General features: G+C 38.3%; 1 protein-coding gene across 2 annotated transcripts in view; it reads left to right on the plus strand.

Moving 5' to 3' along the window:
• ipo11 (importin 11) overlaps positions 1-16443 on the plus strand; it is a 163918-nt gene that overhangs the window by 70756 nt on the left and 76719 nt on the right. For both annotated transcript variants that reach the window (XM_080048154.1, XM_080048155.1), the window contains exons 15-19: positions 2469-2574; positions 9949-10075; positions 13896-13929; positions 14141-14181; positions 14292-14408. In XM_080048154.1, coding sequence (XP_079904280.1) covers positions 2469-2574; positions 9949-10075; positions 13896-13929; positions 14141-14181; positions 14292-14408 — 425 coding nt within the window. The remainder of the gene's footprint in view (positions 1-2468; positions 2575-9948; positions 10076-13895; positions 13930-14140; positions 14182-14291; positions 14409-16443) is intronic.

Genomic DNA, 16443 nt, shown 5'->3' on the forward strand with positions numbered 1-16443 from the left:
CATCTGGATCTGATACACAACTGAGAAGATAGCATTATTTGTAAAGGAACACCACATTTTTAGGTGAGCAAAAGTATTGGAACAGATAGACTTCAAATAAATTAAAGTGAATAAGACTTAATATGTTGTTGCAAATCCTTCGCTTGCAATAACTGCATCAGGCCATTGACATCACACAACTTTTGAATCCTCCTTTTTGATGCTTTTCCAGGCTTTCACCGCAGCCTTATTCAGTTGCTGTTTGTTTACTCTCTTCAGTCTCCTCTTTAGCAGGTAAAATGCTTGCTCTATATGGTTTAAGTCTGGAGATTGACTTGGCCAGTCTAAAACCTTCCATTTCTTGACCCTGATTAACTCCTTTGTTGTTTTTGTAGTGTGTTTTGGGTCATTATCTTGCTGCATTATGAAGGATCTTCCAATCAGTTTGGTTGCATCTTTCTTTGGCAGACAAAATGTTTGTGTAAACTTCTGAGTTCATTTAGCTGTTGCCATCATGTGTTACATCATCAATGAAGATTAATGAGCCCATCCGAGAAGAAGCCATGCAAGCCCAAGCCATGACATTGCCTCCACCGTGTTTCACAGATGAGCTTGTATGCTTGGGGTCATGAGCAGATAATTTCTTTCTCCAAACTTTAGCCTTTCCATCACTTTGGCAAAGGTTCATCTTGACAACAACACAGCAACACATGATGGCAAGAGCAAAATGAACTTAGAAGTCTACAGAAACATTCTGTCTGCCAATTTAAAGAAAGGTGCAACTAAACTGATCGGAAGATACTTCATCATGCAGCAAGGTAATGACACAAAACTGAATGAGGCTGCGGTGAAAGCCTGGAAAAGCATCTCAAAAGAAGAATGCAAAAGTTTGGTGATGTCAATGGGTCCCAGGCTTGATGCAGTTATTGCAAGCGGAGGATTTACAACAAACTATCACTTTAATTTACTTTAAGTCTATCTGTTCCAATACTTTTGCTCACCTAAAAATGTGGTGTTCCTTTACAAATAATGCCATCTTCTCAGTTGTGTATCAGATCCAGATGTAAATACCTGGAAATTAAAGCTTAAATGTTAATCTATTGTCTCATATTCATATTTTGATGTCAAATCCAAATGTTTCTAGTCTACAGCAAAAATAAAGGAATTGGCCTCACTGTTCCGATACTTACGGAGGGGACTGTATCTGGTGCTCTGAACCTCAGCATGATAGCAGTGCAACCCAAATGTGCTGTTTGAGTTTGAGTGGGAATTCTCAGGTTAATCTCTAATAATTAAATGTTCTGTCCCAAGAGTCTCTCAGTAGTTACCATATCAATGACAACCATTTATTTACAGATGGGGACAAGACACCCAGTTGATTATGATTGGCTGTTCAGACAGGTTCTGTAAGCTCTGGTGTCACAGTGTCCTTACTAACATCTTTAACTATAACAGCTATTTAAACTCCCTCCACTTTCTCACATCATCACTATTAAGTGACTAGTCTGAACCAGGAGTCAATCTGCAGTGAACTGTGGTTTCTTTAACTAGGACAGACACACAGGCCGCACGCATGCGTGCACACACACACGCGCGGCGTATGTGTGTGCTTACTTTTAGCCTAGGCTTCTTCAGTGCTAAAGACTTTCAAAATAAATATTTTATTTACTTTTTCTTTACACACAGACACACACCTGAACTCCTCTTAGTGCATGACAGTACTTGAAGGATTAAGACCCTAGCTGAGTATTAACCCTTATTCTAACTCAGACAAATACATTATACCTCAGTAAATCTTCTCAACACTCATCTCAGTCTGTATAACTTACATTTTTCAACACCTTCCATCGCTTACACTATATATTGCCCTCTTTTATTATTTTCTTATGATTCCATTTGCTAATACTTCTTCAGCTTCTCCTTTATACAAAGTTAAGCCAGCAATGCAGTAAAGCTCCCAGCTATTTATCGAGCGGTACAATCCAGCTTCTTCTTGCTTTTCAAGCTATGCAGTTTAGCTCCGGGGTGTTCATCCAGCAATACAACTCCGCATCCGCTATTCAGCAGCCTGCTATTGCACTGGAATTTTTTACAGTAATTGCATTTTCTAGTTGTCACTGTTTTGTTGCACTGGGGAGTTATGAAGAAGTTAAGCCCACAAAAAAAAACAATCAAATTCTATACTGAAATAAAGCCTCACAAGGGATAAATTGTGTATTGTATTAAAATAATTATACCCTTTGAAGAACATCTTTTCAAAAGTAGCTGATGCCCTGGATTACTCGAGTGCTTCATGTCATTCGAGGAACGTAAGACACTGATTGTTCCCATGGAGCTACTCTGTGTCTTATTTTCTTTCCACAACGTTTACTACTCGTATGCTTTTTTTGTGTCCTATATTTCTTAAAAGTGTAATATTCTCAGTCCTATTGTAGTACTTTGACTAAATGCTAACTACTTTCATCTTTATTGTGTTTGTTTATATGCAGTGTACAATGCAGTGGGACTCGCAGCCTATGAGCTGTTTGACAACGTTGACTTCGACGAGTGGTTCAAGAACCAGCTTCTCGGAGAGTTGCAAGTCTGCCATAACAGGTATTGTGTTAGGAGTGTTGCATTTCTTACTTTCCCAGCATATTTAGGACATTTTCATTCTATTATGGTATTATATGTTGAACAATAAAGTTAAGTATACAAATTAAAGAACCATACAATATGTTCTCCTTAAGAAAGAAATACCACCTCTTGGTGGAGGAAAAAACACAAAAGCCTGTTACGAATACGTGAAGCTTTTTCATGTTAAAGGCCTACTTCACCGGTTTGAATATGAAGGTGTATTGAATTCTTAGATCCTATGTAGTATAAATGTGCAAAAAAAAAAAAAAAACGGTTCATCCTAGCCTGAGAAAAGGCAGAAAGAGTGTTTTTTAACCCTATATTTCTCTTTCTCGTGACATCACAGTGTCATCAACACTCTTTCTGCCTTTTCTCAGGCTAGGATGAACTGATTTAACATTTTTTCGCACATTTATACTACATAGGATCTCAGAATTCAATACACCTTCATAGTCAAACCGGTGAAGTAGGCCTTTAAGTTAGTTTTTGTTGAGGCTTGGATTATCTTGTGTTTTTCCAGTCCAAATCACACTTAGTTTCAAAAACAACCACAAGGTTTAATCTCCAAGAAAGATTGTATGTGATAGTCTTACCTTAGGTCTATTGAGTTGAATTTTACTGTACAGGTGTTCACTAATATTGCTCAGGCCTTCTAGTATGCAGTATTACCTTTTTAAATGCATCACTGTTAAGAAGGTGATGCCTCTTGAATATGTCACATTTTGCCTAACCTATTTTATATACGCTTGAACCAATAATGGTGAAACTAGGTGTTCCTTTTTAAAATGGTTTGTTATGCCGTATGTAAGCTCACTTTCTGACATTAGTGGTGCCTGATGCATTCCCTAGTAAACATTTAATTTAGTGGAGCCAATTGACTATTAACCTCTGTCCAGATATTGATCACAATCAGCAGCACAGTCAATGCATGCCAAAAAGCTTATTAGAAGCCAACAGGTGCTTTGAGTCACTGTTTGTCATGGCCAAGTTAACAACAACTGCTGCTGTTTCACAGAATCATGCAGCAGTTAGACTTGTCGAAGGCAGCATGGTTTAACTTGAAAAACAGTAATACAGACTCAATACACCTCATTGTTGGTCTAGTAGTGGTCAGATGCAGTAAATATAAACAGTGAGCTGAGAGGACTGTGGCCCAATGCCAGGTGGTGAGAGTGATATGTGGAACAAAGAAGTGCCCTGCACACACAGACCCCAAGGTAATCAAAAGAAAAAGCCTGCAGCACTGATAAGGTCGGTCCACTCAGGTTGGTCCTGACGTCATAGAACAGGCGTGCTTATGTCACTGTGGCTCTGCTCCCACACAGTGCAGGTGTGAATACATTTGTACATGGGTCATTTTTGCTTTGTTCTTTTTTTAAGTTTAGTCTACCTCCACACTTTGAAATTCTCTATTTCTATTGTGATCTTTAAAGTTTTACCTAAGAGTTTGTATTTGACAAACTGACTTTGGCAAAACACAATCACTGCGAATGTTGATCAGTCTCACCGTAGGATACAACATAAATAGAACATCCTGAGAGCTAAGGGATGCAGAACACCTGTGCTTTTTCTCTTTGTTTCCATATGCGCACGCACGCACACGTGGGTGTAGTCTACATACAAGGAAAAAGGAACAAAATATTTAAATTGTTTCTCTATGATTGTTAGGTTGGTCCCCCACCCCTCCCCTACCTCTGGGTTTCTTCCAGGTGTGTCATTGTTGGTAGAGCTGAATTTGATTCAACCCACTGTTTTTTTTAGTCCTTTTGATTAGTATCAACTCTTTTTGTGTTGTGGCTTGTGGCTTGGGGAATTTAGGCATTTCGCACACGCCATTGTACTGCATTATTGCTGAGGACAAAATGTTTTTTGTTGATTGGTTGACAGATAGGGTATTATCTAAGGATGTTTTCGTTCAACCCCTGTCAGCTCTACTTTAAAGTTATACATTTCATCCAGATGTTAAAGGACTCACCAGTCTGATCTGATTTAGTTTTTCCACACTGTGAATTGAATAAGTCTAGCAAAAAAGAGATAAGCGACTTGGCTGAAATATTTCCCCAACCTGGAAATATCTTACGAGAGGCAGAAGGACAATACCTATTTCGGCACCGGCCAGAAGCCACACGCAAAACAGATTTTCTGGCTGCCACACTTGACTGGTGCACATTTGTTGCTGTTACCAGAGCATTCCCAGATCATGATGCTCTGCCTGCCTTTTGTTGGCCCTCGGGGTATGCTTTGCTGTTTAAGCATTTTTAATACGGATTGCTTATTTGGACCTTGATCCACATCACAAAGAATAACAAAATTCAACATTATACTAAGCAGAAGGGAATGCAATTTGTATGTTTGAAAACAAAAAACGGTGCCGCAAAAAAAGCTGTTCTATTTAGAAACCAGTGTCTTTAGAACAGCTTAACGAACTTTGTCCTTGACAGTCTCTGGGGGTTGGACTTGAGGTCTGCACCCATCTGCTCCCACACCTGCAGGATTTTTTGCGACCCGTTTGTCTCTCAGCCTGCAATTTGTCTGTGTCACTTACTTTGCACCTTCCCTAGGGTAGGGCGTCATTTATATTTTATTGATCCTGATGATGCTCATCAATCCTGCTTCTGAATCAATTCCCGGGGCATTTTGTGATGTTCTCCAGTGTTGAAAGTGCTCACTTGGCTCCAGCAACTACCATGCAATGTTACGGCTAGAGATATTTAAAAATTTTAATTCGCTCTGCATGGAGTCGTAATGAAGTATGTATTATTAAAACTTCTGTCAATTCAATGGCTGAAGCCTTATATTACACATTGATTAATAATGTTATACATTTAAATGATAAACTCCCAGAGTTACAAAGATAGCGGTTATAATTTTAAAAGTTTTGTAAAAGTGTTGATTTTTTGGATTGTGAGGATTTTACTTGTGACAAGTGGTGTCATGCAAATAAATAACTATTCAGCCTTGCCTGCACATGAACACAACATTGTACTGTTGCTTCCCTGCATCAGGGAGACATATATATAATATAGAAAACATTTGAGACAATGGGATGAGCTAATGCACTTCCAGATGAGGACCTAGATGCACTGCATGCCATCAGCTGTCTCCAGAGCTTCTCTGTAGAGTCTTCTGCTTGATGTTTAGGTGTCCTTCCTTTTATCCTCAAGGACAGAGATGCATTATTTGATCAGTGAGATCTAGTTAAAGGCATACTAAGCGATTGGAATCCAGAACACCTTTTGTCGAAATCATCATCTACTCAGCATTTGCTACCTGTCCGTTGTGTGTGAACGCTGAAAAAAAGTCTGGTGTACTGTTTACACAGTCGGCTCACAGAAGGTTTGGTCACCCAACGGAAGGGTCCCAATAATAGGAGCGGCTCAGCTCACTTATTTTGGGACCCTACCCAACTTTTGACCATGGAAACGCAAATAAAAGCGGGATGAGCCTCACCAAACCAAGCTGCGCCGCTCGGTGGAAACAAGGCTTTAGTGACAACAAAGAAAGGGGTTAATATAATGTGCAGGTTTGTCTCTGATAGGCTATGCATTTATTTTTTTGTGTGTCAAGGAATTACTATTTTCATTTTCTTTTATAGAGGTAGCTAGCACTAGCCATATGGTCATTTGCATTTTGTAATCATTCTCTCACTTGCATAAAGCGGCAGTGTTGTGTGTGCTGCAGGGAGGGAGCGTTTGATTGTTTGCTTGTCTGTTTCACTGGCTGGTTCTCGTTTCAGTGGAACTCATACAACTAGACATGTAAAGACCTACCCTTCACTTTGATAAAAGGGCATCAAAACATATTTGCAATGACATTACACAGACTAACAGCCGTACCCTATGTGGGTGCAATGGATGTGAAAGGAAGACCAGAAAAAAGAAAGATGTTCTCAGCATCCCTGTAACCAAACGTATTCGCTCTCACTCCTGCCTGTGTGCGTTCAGCGCTACATGAGGAGAGACGCGGTCATGCTGCCAAATGAGCTGCTGACTGAGATTACTTTGAATGGCATGCATAGGAACAAATAACAATAGAACACATTGTTTATATTTATGTTAAAAAAGCAGCCTTGTGGCTACTGACCAAGCTTCAGGCCCCAAACACGCTCCAGGCTACCACCACCAGCATGTAAAAAAACTAAATTATAAAAACCTAAACCTTTACTTAAGAACCATGCTAAACCTTCACTTATAACCATACTAATTTAATTACAATGAGTTGGACATGTGTGTGAATCATCTAGATACCCAAAACAACCCGCAAAGGAGCAGCAATGCACATTTAAAATAACTCTAGCTGTGATAAAGCTGGCAGCTTGCGGTTCTAAAGGGGCAGCTCTATGGCAGAGGAAAGAGGGAATGTGTCCGAAACTACACATGATGAAAGGGGCAGGGAGAGGTGTGAGAAGGGAAATCAAATGGCGAGTAAGAGTGTGGTACCTCTGGTAACGTTAGCTCTGATCAACAGACAACGAGGACACTGACATCTTAGTAAAGCCAAAAGGTTGTTCGCCACTTAAATACGATACAGATACAGTGTGTTTTATCATCACTGTAATACTCTCCCAGAATTTATTTTATTAACCTTTATTTATACAGGTAAAATCTCATTGAGACCCAGGGTCTCATTTACAAGAGAGACCTGTTCAGGTAGGCATCAGCAGCAACACAAAGTTACAGACTAACTAAACATTACAGGAGACACAACACAGAACACAAACGGTAAAATAACGCAGAATAGAAGGCTGCAAGACACTTTGGCATTTTGACATTGCCTGTTGTGAGTTAACTTTTGAGTTTTGTTAGAAAATGCAGTCCTTATCCTTGATTGAGTAGATGTCTTCAATAATTCTGTGCTCCTAGTATGCTAGTATTTGCCATAGTGAATAGTTAACTTTTGAGTTTTGTTAGAAAATGCAGTCCTTATCCTTATTGAGTAGATGTCTTCAATAATTCTGTGCTCCTAGTATGCTAGTATTTGCCATAGTGAATAGTTTTCTTGAGTACTGTATCCATTTAATCTGCTCCTTTTGTGACTAGCAATGTTATTTCTTGTTGTTTACACCATTAAGTGAATAGATTGATTCCTAGAGAGTATATTGCTCACTCTACTAAACAGGCTACACTAAGGTGTTCTGCACCGCCTTTTGACCCATGGCAAAATCCTTTATCTTTTGTGCTTTTATACATAAGTGGGATTACTGATGCACTGGTAATACTATTTGCTCAGGCTCCAGGCTATCCTTAGTCATATATCTTTTATATTTACCCAAATTACAGTATACAGATTGGAGAAACTGAGTTTCGTAATTACATTTCATGACAAAAACGTTGTTTTCACTGTATTTCAGTGTTAATAAATACAGAAAATATTAAAAAGCAACCTATGTCTTGCACCATCAATAACCCTTACCTTTAAAACACATTGCCCTACAATGGCAAAATATCTGAAGAACGGAAGCAAAGAAACAGTGTGTCCACTTGTCATTGATAATGGGACTCTGGAAATATGGAAAGGGTCGCTGACAGCTATTTGGAGGTTGCAGGTTAAGCTTTGATGAGTCGTGTTTAACCTTTAACGGATGGAAAAACATCCATGTGCACCTGTCTTTCCATCCTTTAATGGATTTAGTGAATAATTATCAGTTTATGATTTGTCAGTTAATGGTTTGTCAATATCTATTTTCTGTCACCAGTCCAAACCCAGTTTTTTTTATCTCCCTCACTAGGTTTAGAAAAATTTAACCAAAATAGCTCAAATATCCTGTGTATTCACCCCAAATGAGTGAGTGTGAAAGATAATGACAGATTATCATCTGTAATTGAATTTTCTATTCTTGATGTCACCAACTTCTTATCTGAGTGCCAGTATTTGGATGCCAAGTTTAGAGCTTTTGGAATGCCTCCATGGCCATTGTCCACTGGCGACTCCGTACCTATCACGTTGGAACAATCCCATATGTTGCTGCCTCCATAAAAGCCTGTAGAAAATCAGATCCGTCTGGCTGCCTTTGCTTGCACTTTAAAAGTAATTGGGTGCTAGTTAATTCTCCTTGTGTGCTCCACCATTTCTAAGCAGTTTAGCCCAGGAGTGTCCCAATGGCATCTTGTGCTTTTGAGATAATGAGAAATCCAAATGGCACATACCTTACTAGTATTGGTGATGGTTATCATTATTCAGTACAAAAAATGTATGTACATTTCATAACCCTCTGGCAAATATTACTTAGATATATTTTTGGAAATCAATTAAACCAATTATCTAAACAAAACCCAGGAACAAGCTATTGTGCTTATTTATACAAGCAAACTCTTTTTCTCATTTGTGCATGCCGTACACAGACACATCCACACAGTGTTTGCCATCTCCACGTCCTGAGTCATGCTGTTGTATAGTATCTCCTGGCTGGTGGCCCAGACTTTGGTTTCTAGCTCCCTGTGGATATTTTGACAGGAAGCCAGAAGTGTAATTCCCCCATCCTTTATCCGCTCAACTCTCCGTTCCTCCATCCCTCCATCCTCTCATTTCCGTCAAGGCGCTCCTCGGACACAATTTCAGCCTCGGATACCGATGCCAAGGGACACTACTCATCTGCCCAATACAACTGTTGAAAAACAATCAGTTCGTAACATGCAGTGCTTCCAATTTGAGGCATGAAGCGAGGTGCATTTTAATTCATATCATACATTACTTGGCTCCAGAGGATTTATGATGAATTGGGTTTTTGATCAAGGCCATTTCCCTTATTTATTTTTTTCCTCTTTTCTGACTACTATGTCCTTCTGGGTTTGCTGGTACCATTTATGATAAAGAAAAAAATGCACAACATAATCATTCCTTAAAAACACTTTTGCCTTTTTTTCTCAGTTTGTCCCATGGACCTTGTATTGAGCCCATTTTATGTGTAATCCATCGTGTTCCACCGGTGTCTCTAATATCCTGTGTTATTGCAGCACTATCTCTAGCTCTCTGAATCCTCTAATCTGGTGGCATACCCATACAAACTGAAATGAGAACAACCAGCCTGTGGGTTAAATTAGACATTGTCTTGGCGTTTGATATGTGGTATAGAGGGACAGCGGTATGGCTCTCTTCCTAAGAGAACACATGCTAATGAAGTCTATACCTTAAATATGCCACGGACAAAAGCAATTTCAACATGAGCCATAAGAAATGACGGCAACCAATTCATCAGTTGACAAGCTGTCCCAGTTGCTTTTAATGGATCCATAGTGTAGCTACATCAGGGAGATAAGATTAGAATTATAATATGGCTAATCAATGCAGAGATGAAAGCTGTTAAAGTTTTTTTTGTATCATGAACTCATCTTCCTCTTTTCTTCCCTTCTCAAGGTACAAGTTGATACGCAGACGAGTCATCTGGCTAATAGGACAGTGGATCTCTGTCAAATTCAAATCCGATCTTCGACCTTTACTCTACGAGGTCATCCTCAGCCTCATGCAGGATCCTGATTTGGTGGTAAGACAGATAGAGATGCGAAATCAGTGCCTTTTTTTGTAAACTGCATATTATGACTTGAATTTTTACTTCCTCTGGGAACATTGCATTTGTAATGACTGAAATGGGTCGTTAGCGAAAGTGCACAGTCAGCCACACAAAAACAGTTCCCTGCTTAACAGCATGGGACCACAGCTATTATGCTTGAAACTTTCTATAAACATTGTTGTTGCCAAACATTGTTAGACAGGGATTGTGGCAAGATGTTGCCATTTAATTTCAACATACTTTTAAAGTTTTGGCATAAGTAATTTCCTAGAACAGTTTTGATTTAAAAGCTGAACCTTTTATTGACTCATTAACATTTTTATTCAGCCATGCCTTGCTAAACCCTATGTGCGATCTCATTTGTGGAAAGTGGCTGTTATCATGCCATAGTCATCCTCAGTTTAAATAACATGTTGCCATCCTGTGGTTTCTTGCCTCATGAGTCGTGCACTTGATTAATATGTTTTTCTTTTACCAGAATTTATATGAAGGAATCTTAAGAATGTGTGCATTATTTACAGAAAATGTCCATCTAGTCACATCATTAGTTTGAACCCTAATGAGCTACTAGGTTTAATCACACTGTGATTGAATTAATTAATTTCCTCTCTTACTTTACTATCGAGCCTTGTCTGAAGGAACTTATATATGTGTGTTTATTTGCAGTCCTCTCAGTAGCAATACAGATATATGTGAGTACAATGTACTGTTATTAAATTAATTATATAACATAATTAAGATAATAATAGATGTAGGGCACAGCCCACACAAATACCACACTGTGATGATATTTATATGATGAAAAAAAGCATACAGTAAACTCAAATTAATACCATTTGTGCAGCTCTTTAACATTATTGCATGTTTCCACTTATGACATATATGATGCGTCATCCAATTAAGGGACAGGAGCAAACAGGGTGACACTTAATAGTGTAGATAGTTCTGTGGAACACAATTTTTGATTACACGGCCATTTGCATTGCAATTGGTCCTGCTGCCACCTGTTGCTATGGATACCAATTAACTGAGGCTGGTCACATCAGTCGCATTTCATTATTTGTGCTGTATGGAAAAAGCAGGCAACCACAGTTGAATTGAACTAATCATATGCTTTTAACTAGTCGTTGCTCTTCATGAGGTAATTCTGCATCCAAAACACATGTCCCCAGAATATAATTTAGCTTTTTTATTTAATCATTTTGAGCTCATCTTAATATAGGCAGGCAGTTATATTCATTATTATATATTTTCCATTCATTTTATGCCCTAGTAAAACCATGGATAACGGAGATTATCCAAATAAATGTATTTTCCATTGGTTTGACATAACCATATCTGCAACTAAACGAACCAACCAAAGATCTAGTTTTGAGACCTGAAATTAGATTCAAGACCCACATTGGAATCTAATTTAAGTTTTATAAGATGATTTCATTGGTCTTAATTCACAGAGCTTACTGTTAAATCAGTGAGCAGCTCACCAATCATGTTGCCATTCCTGATCAATATTGTCTGGTCAAATTAGAGCCTCTATGATCAATGATTATTAATCATTGATCATAAACTTTTATTGGACCAATAGTAAAACAGCACAGTGAGTTATCATTAAATCTTACTACTCTGTGGTCCTCAATGGTCAGATGGAAAGTTATTCACTCAAGATAACACCTTAATTTATCCCTGACATTTCAGTTTTAGAACTTCATTGAAAAGCGTTGAGTAAATAAATATTTTTGTGCTACAGTTACACCCTCTGGGAGCTTTTTATGCAGAAGATGTGTGCACACACATCAACATTTCATTGCCATCTATCAATGACATTGATGAGCTGAATCCTCATTTCCTCCAATTCACTATCCACTTCTCAAACAGCTGATGTTCACTCTGACATTATGATTTAAGGCCTAAAATAATCTTTGCGGCAACTTTGAACTTATTCTGTTTTTAGGCTTTCTGCTTTCTCACTAGGAGGTAAGTCAGCTGTTAATGGCATCAAGCTGTGTTGTAGTCAACAGTGTGTCCCAGTTCTGCTCCAGGAAGGCTTTATAAATATTATATATCATGTGGCTTTCTCCCATGCAAAAAAAATCTGTGTGACGCATCTGATTATTTCATCAGGCAATCTATTATCTTGTACGCTGTGCTGTAGAATTGAAATGCATTTTCTCTCATTAGTGTTTAAATTACCATCAAGTCCACTGCTGATGGCAACTGATGGGCCTCGTCCATCGTCATCCTTCTTTTGTTACTTGTTATTTGTGTGCAGCATTACTTACATTAGTCTGTATTTTATGATCTTGTAGACAAAGGGACATTTGTCCGTCTCTAAATCCAAATATGTCTCGTATTCAACTCATGTCTTGAATGGATTTTTTAGAGTGATCTTGTTTATCTTCATACTTGAACACAGGATGAGTGGACCTTTTAAAATTGTTAAGAAGGGAGGACATTTAATCTAGTTTGTCAGTTTAAATCTATTTGGTCGATTCACAATGACAATGAAATTGTCCTCCATGTCTTTCTGAATGATTTGGCAATTTTCTGCCATGCTGGTCTTCTAAGAGATAAGATGACATTTAGTCCCTGCCTTGTTGAGGCAACATTACCAAACCCCAAAATATTCGTTATAAAAGAGTTGGTGTGAAACACCATTCCGTAAGTATTATGCAAATAATGTAATCCACATTAATGTGTCAAATGTGTTCTAAATGATTACATTTTACGCGGCTGTGTTGAATATTGATGACATACACATCTTTGATAAAATCTTGTCAAGTCCTAATTATTGCAGTATTATTGCTTGTTTTAGCAATAATACAGCATGACAGCTTTATTTTTAAGTGCATCATAAACATACACTGTTCATATTAAGTCATCAAAGGTATAAATGTCACCATGCAGTTTTAAGCTAAGATTAGTACCTTTGCTGTTAACGTCCTCTTCGACAGTGACAAGTCTGCACTAAAAATATGGTTGTATTGTAAAAGCTTGTCACTTGTTTAAATAAGTCACATTAAAATTTGGGAAAACGCACACATTTGTGAAGAGTGATACTTCTGAGCTTATGCTTTGATTTGATGCACAAAAATATGAGTGTGGTGCAAAATAAGTAACTCTCCGAGCGCTGACTTGCTTTTGAAGTGAAATTATTGGTATTTAAAGTATGAGAGTATGAAAAATAAAGAAACTTTAGTGGAGTCGAGACACGGGATGATGTGCGTTTTAAGAAACTAACAACAAATCTAGACATATGAATGATTTATGAACTGAAAAATAAAATATTAAACCAGCACAAACACAAACAAACATCTAACATTCTCGTACTTATCCACCCATGGAAACTCATGCTTTTTGTACCTTGTGAAATTGTTGTGAGCAAGGTCCGCCAGTAATTGAGTTTCAGTCCCTCACGTTTCTCTTCACTCGTTTACCTTTATTTGATCCTCCTCCATCAGTTCACTTTCTCCACTTCCTTTTATAAAAATAGACAGCCTGTATCTAGCTGACTTGCTGCAATTCCCCATTCATACAGTGTGTTAAGCTATGAACAGCTTGTTGTTGTGGTCTTTCTAAGGCTGCCTTTAAAGGAAAATATAAATATGTTTATTGTGTTAGATTGTATTGCTGTATTATGTGCAGCTGTCTTACATCTATTTCTGTTCATCTTTTTCTCTATTCTTTCCCTCTCTACAGCTTTTATTAAGCTATTCATCCATACTAAAGCTTGGTATTTATGTGATACCTACCTTTTTTTTAGTGCTCAAATGTATTTTCTCCCCTCCCCTCCTAGGTGCGGATTGAGACTGCTACAACCCTGAAGCTCAATATCCTTCCCATACTGATATTATTGTTTGGAAAGGGCAACAGATTGAAAAAGCTATTTTTATTGTGCCCACTATTAATTTAAGCATCACTGCATCTTAAGGGTCTTAGTCACTATATGTACAGACACATGTATAATGTTTAGCGTGTGCTGATAAACCACTTGCATAGCTATCCTAATCAGTTTTGTTTTCATCCTTAACTCATGATTACCTGTTGATGACTTTGAGTTCCGGACAGAACAGTTCCTACCGGTGAGCACATGCATCGTTGTTCAGTGATGAGTAGAATACAAATTTCACATAAATCAATGATAAATTGACATTTTCAGCATTACATTTCCCCTGATATTCTCTTTCGCTAGTACCTGGAGCCTATCTTCGGGCTGCTCTTCCAGTTGTTGCAACAGGTGACAGAGTGCGACACTAAAATGCAGGTGCTCCATGTCATCTCCTGTGTCATCGAAAGAGTAAACATCCAGGTGAGATTTGAGATATCATTACAAAGAAGTGTCCTGCATGTAATACTTTTCCTATATTTTCTTTCACTGTTAAAAGTTACTGTATTTAATGGGAGAGTGAAATGTGTGTTGGTCATCTGCGGGGAATAGCTCTGCTCAATATTTAGTTATTCAGTGTAAGAGGAATGTAAAGCTGGTAGACAATCCTAACTCAAATACCAGACTGAGAGTCACATTTTTGACTCTTTGTTAATCATAAGGCCTATGGCAGTCCTCGTTCTGATATCTGTTTCATTTAACATGATGATACAGTCTCTCCTATGCTCTGCAATGCTTTTCTGGCGATATGGATTATTTTTTTTCATTCTCGGAGCATCCAACAAGTCGTTTTAATCCACTTAACTGTCAACCCTTTAAAACATTGATCTTCCATTCGACCCTCTCAGGCTCTTTCAGATCGGTTTTAAGCACTTTCCCTTAAAGGAGCCATTGACTTAAATCTGTCAAAGAAATGGCATTCATCCTTGTAAACTGTCAGTTTCCCCAGGCATTGGTCCTGGCTAAACTTCTATAGTCACTGGAAGTGCCATTAATATTCTAACCCCTCTCACAGGGGATTTTGAACCTACAAGGAAAAGCAGCAGCTGAGAAAACTAGTCAATAAAGGGCATGAGTGCAGCTTGAGCTGAAATGAACATGATGACAGATGATGAGATTTAGCTCATGTTACCCTTACAAGTCTCACAAATGTCATCCTAATATGGTTTGTTTGTCTATTTGTCACTTTATATCTTTCTCCTCAAGGCTATATTTCATGTTTCTTTTGTTACTGTTCCGTCTGCTCCTGGCTAGCTCCCTTTTTTAAAGGTGAAATCAAGCAAAAAATCCTACTGTGGAGTTTGCAGCCCGGCCAAGTCACTGCAAGAAAATAGCAAACAGTGCCACTCGAATGTGTTGAGTGACATAGCTGCACAGATACTGCAGCTAAATTACAAAGTGTGCCCAGTTCAGTTCAGTGCAATACTTTATTGTCCCACAAGGTACATTTGATTTACAGCAGTGGTTCAAACACAAACACAACATATAAAAGGACACAAGACAGTGTGACACATTTGGCCTCGATGTGTTTCTGTGTTTTCGCTGAATGACAATAAAATTAATCTTGAATCTTAAACCAACCTTATCAAATACAACCAAGAAAAGAAAACGTCAATGTCCGTTAAAAAGTCCATTCAGACCAGAATTATTAAAAATAAATAAAGTGCTTTTGTGCCGTTTGAAAGTGCCGTCAAGATTTTGCACTTATTCAGTGCATTTAGTTCCATCACTTTTTCCAGCTTCCATCTCCGATCATGCATATTTATCTACTGTTTTAAGGAAGAATGATTCAAAAGTAAAATAAAGACATTTTATTATTTTTAATTTAATTTTTTATAATGGACAAAATATAGAACTTAAACATGCTAACATACTTGCCTACTGTGCGATCCAGAAGACACACCAAATGATTTCAACAGGTGTATCTTGTATCCTGGTATTTCTTAAAGATGCATACTGAACATCATTGTGCTGCTTTACACAAGAGTTCACCTCTGACTCAGACTGGCTTCCATCAGTACCTTTTCAGGTTGTATAGTTCTAATCTTTGCTGTGGTAGGGGAGACCGGGGATAGTAGTCACACTTTTTACTCTAGTGAGAATTGCTCATCACCTAAACATCTTTCAATAGCTATTCCTACATTAAAGCCACTACGAGTAACTTTGTTCGTTGGTGGCCCCTTTGGACAAAAGCGGTAGTATTTTTACGACGCCAGCTGTCGTAAAGCTGTTTTTAGCTTGTGCCGGTCGTGCCAGTCTCAATTGAGTAGGACACAATATAGTGCATTTCCGTGTGTTGAAAGCCGTGAGGGCACAGACTCTTTTCGGCTCCGTGAGAGTGGTTAGTGGTGACTCTGCATCAACTTATGCCGGTCAGTGCCACACACCTGATTGCAATGAGTTGATGCAGTGTCACCTAACTACTCTCACGGAGCTGAAAGATTTTGTGTCCTCACAG

The sequence above is a fragment of the Ammodytes marinus genome (assembly GCF_949987685.1).
Source record: "Ammodytes marinus genome assembly, chromosome: 2".
Lineage (NCBI taxonomy): Eukaryota > Metazoa > Chordata > Actinopteri > Uranoscopiformes > Ammodytidae > Ammodytes > Ammodytes marinus.